The sequence below is a fragment of the Anarrhichthys ocellatus genome, unplaced genomic scaffold (assembly GCF_004355925.1).
Source record: "Anarrhichthys ocellatus isolate YVR2014 unplaced genomic scaffold, GSC_Weel_1.0 scaffold6396, whole genome shotgun sequence".
In the NCBI taxonomy this organism is placed as follows: domain Eukaryota; kingdom Metazoa; phylum Chordata; class Actinopteri; order Perciformes; family Anarhichadidae; genus Anarrhichthys; species Anarrhichthys ocellatus.
The window spans coordinates 1-2120 of NW_022286370.1; the positions used below are offsets into that span (position 1 = coordinate 1).

General features: G+C 52.9%; 1 protein-coding gene across 1 annotated transcript in view; it reads left to right on the forward strand.

Moving 5' to 3' along the window:
- Positions 1–520: 520 nt before the first annotated feature.
- LOC116380200 (serine/threonine-protein phosphatase 1 regulatory subunit 10-like) overlaps positions 521–2120 on the forward strand; it is a 2341-nt gene continuing 741 nt past the window's right edge. The window contains exons 1-2 of the mRNA XM_031842145.1: positions 521–1315; positions 1475–1805. Of these exons, the coding sequence (XP_031698005.1) occupies positions 1105–1315; positions 1475–1805 (542 nt within the window). The 5' untranslated portion in view covers positions 521–1104. The remainder of the gene's footprint in view (positions 1316–1474; positions 1806–2120) is intronic.

A 2120-nucleotide genomic window follows, 5' to 3' on the forward strand; every position in this document is an offset into this window, starting at 1 on the left:
GATGCTTTAGGGCGGGGCTACACGGTGATTGACAGGTCTCTACCACATCATTTTAATCTCACAACTTTAACTCTTTCAGTGTGTTTTAATTTCATCAAAGTCACATTTTGGTCCTAAAAAACGTCTGATTCAGTGTTTAAAAAAAAGATGGCGACAGCCGAAACACTGAACTGGAGGCTTCAAAACGTCCACGAACCAGCTGGTGACGTTACAGTGACTCTTCTTCTTCTGTGGTCGTGACCGACGAAGTGTTTCCTGTAAGTTTACACACAACGAACACAAAGAAGCTCCATCATCACATCACGGGATTTGATTGGCTGTTGAGCTGTGATGGTTCATGCTGCAGCAGAACTCTGCTCACACACAGACGCACACACACACACACACACACTTTTTTATGAATGAGACACACACGGTGATGCCATCAACAAGCCCCTCCCCCACCGATGCGGGAAAAACCTCTCTCTCTCTCTCTCTCTCTCTCTCTCTCTTCAGATGGGAGGGAGAGTGAACGCCCCCCCCCCCCTCTCTCTCCTCTGTCCTTCACGAGCCTGAGGATGAGTAATCCAACGAGGGAGGAGGAGGTGAGGACACCAACGCAGCATCAGCACCACCATCATCATCAGGATGAACATTTACACCCTCTGAGCTCAGTCACGACGGAGGGGACTAATTCCTGGAATGTCACACGCTTGAAAGCATCAGTTTGAATCAGTGTTTTGTGTGAAAGACACCGGAGCTGGCTAATCGCTGGAGTGAAGGGAGATGAAGAAAGGACCAAAGGAAAAGGTTCTTGTGGAGCGTCACTGACTAATCTCTGGAAGAGCTGGCTGGTTTCAGTGGATGATACCTGACTACTTCATGGACAGGAGGTTAATGGTGTCATCCTTTGGATTGTGGGGACAGACTACTTCCTGAACAGCACGCCTCCTCTTTATATATTCATCCTGCTGTAACAAACCGGCGGCTGAGAGAATCTGCCACTCCTCCACATGTGGTGCTTCAGAGGCTGGGATCTGGCTAACATCTGGAACCATTGACCCATCCCAGTTACTACACCACCTCTCTGTGGACCAGGTTAATCTCTGGATCTGTGTGTCGGGCATGTTCTGCTTCTGCCTGCAGAGTTCTCTGCTGAAGCTCCAGGCGCTGGAGGTGGAGGGGGGCTCTCCTCTGGGTCCGTCCCCAGAGGAGAGCCCCCCTGTCCTGGGCAGCAAGGAGCAGAAGAGCCCCTGTGGTTCCGTGGAGCTCGGAGGGAAGGAGGGGAAGACTCTGTCTCTCTGCCACGGGGACCCTGATGAGAACAGTCCTCCAGGTACCTGTCTGTCTGTCTGTACATACACCTGTCTGTCTTCCTGTACACAGCTGCTACTGATACTACTACTAGTAAGCTGGTATCAATAGTAGTATTATTATCAGTAGTTGTATCAGTACTAGTAGTAGTATCAGTAGATGTCTCTGTGTGTCTCTGTAGACCTCCTGACAGTCCTCACCAGACCTCCACAGTCCCCCAGACACCAGCCCTTTACCGCCATCCAGCCTGGCCAGCAGCCTCTGACACCCGACGGAGCTACGCCCCCCGGCCCTCACCCCTACTCCCCTGGGGGGGAGGGGGGAGGAGCTAGAGGAGAGGGAGGAGCTCTCCTCCAGCTTCTGGCCCCTCCCCCCCCTGGAGGAGGCGGAGCTCTCCTCCAGCTCGGCGGCCCCACCCCTCTGCCCTCCCCCCGCTGCTCCAGCCTCAGTCACAGGTTCAACTCCGACCCCGACAATGCCCCGTCACCGCCCTGCAGCCAGCAGTACATCCAGTAAGTCTGCCTGCCTGTCTGTCTGCCTGTCTGTTTGATGGTCTGTGTTGGACCAGACTAGAACCTTTTGGTTTTTACTCAGGACTGAGCGTGTGTCTGTCTCTCCCTCTGTTTACCTGTCTGTCTCTCCTGTTTACCTGTCTGTCTCTCCTGTTTACCTGTCTGTCTCTCCCTCTGTTTACCTGTCTGTCTCTCCTGTTTACCTGTCTGTCTCTCCTTCTGTTTACCTGTCTGTCTCTCCCTCTGTATGTCTGTCTCTCCCTCTGTATACCTGTCTGTCTCTCCCTCTATATACCTGTCTGTCTCTCCCTCTGT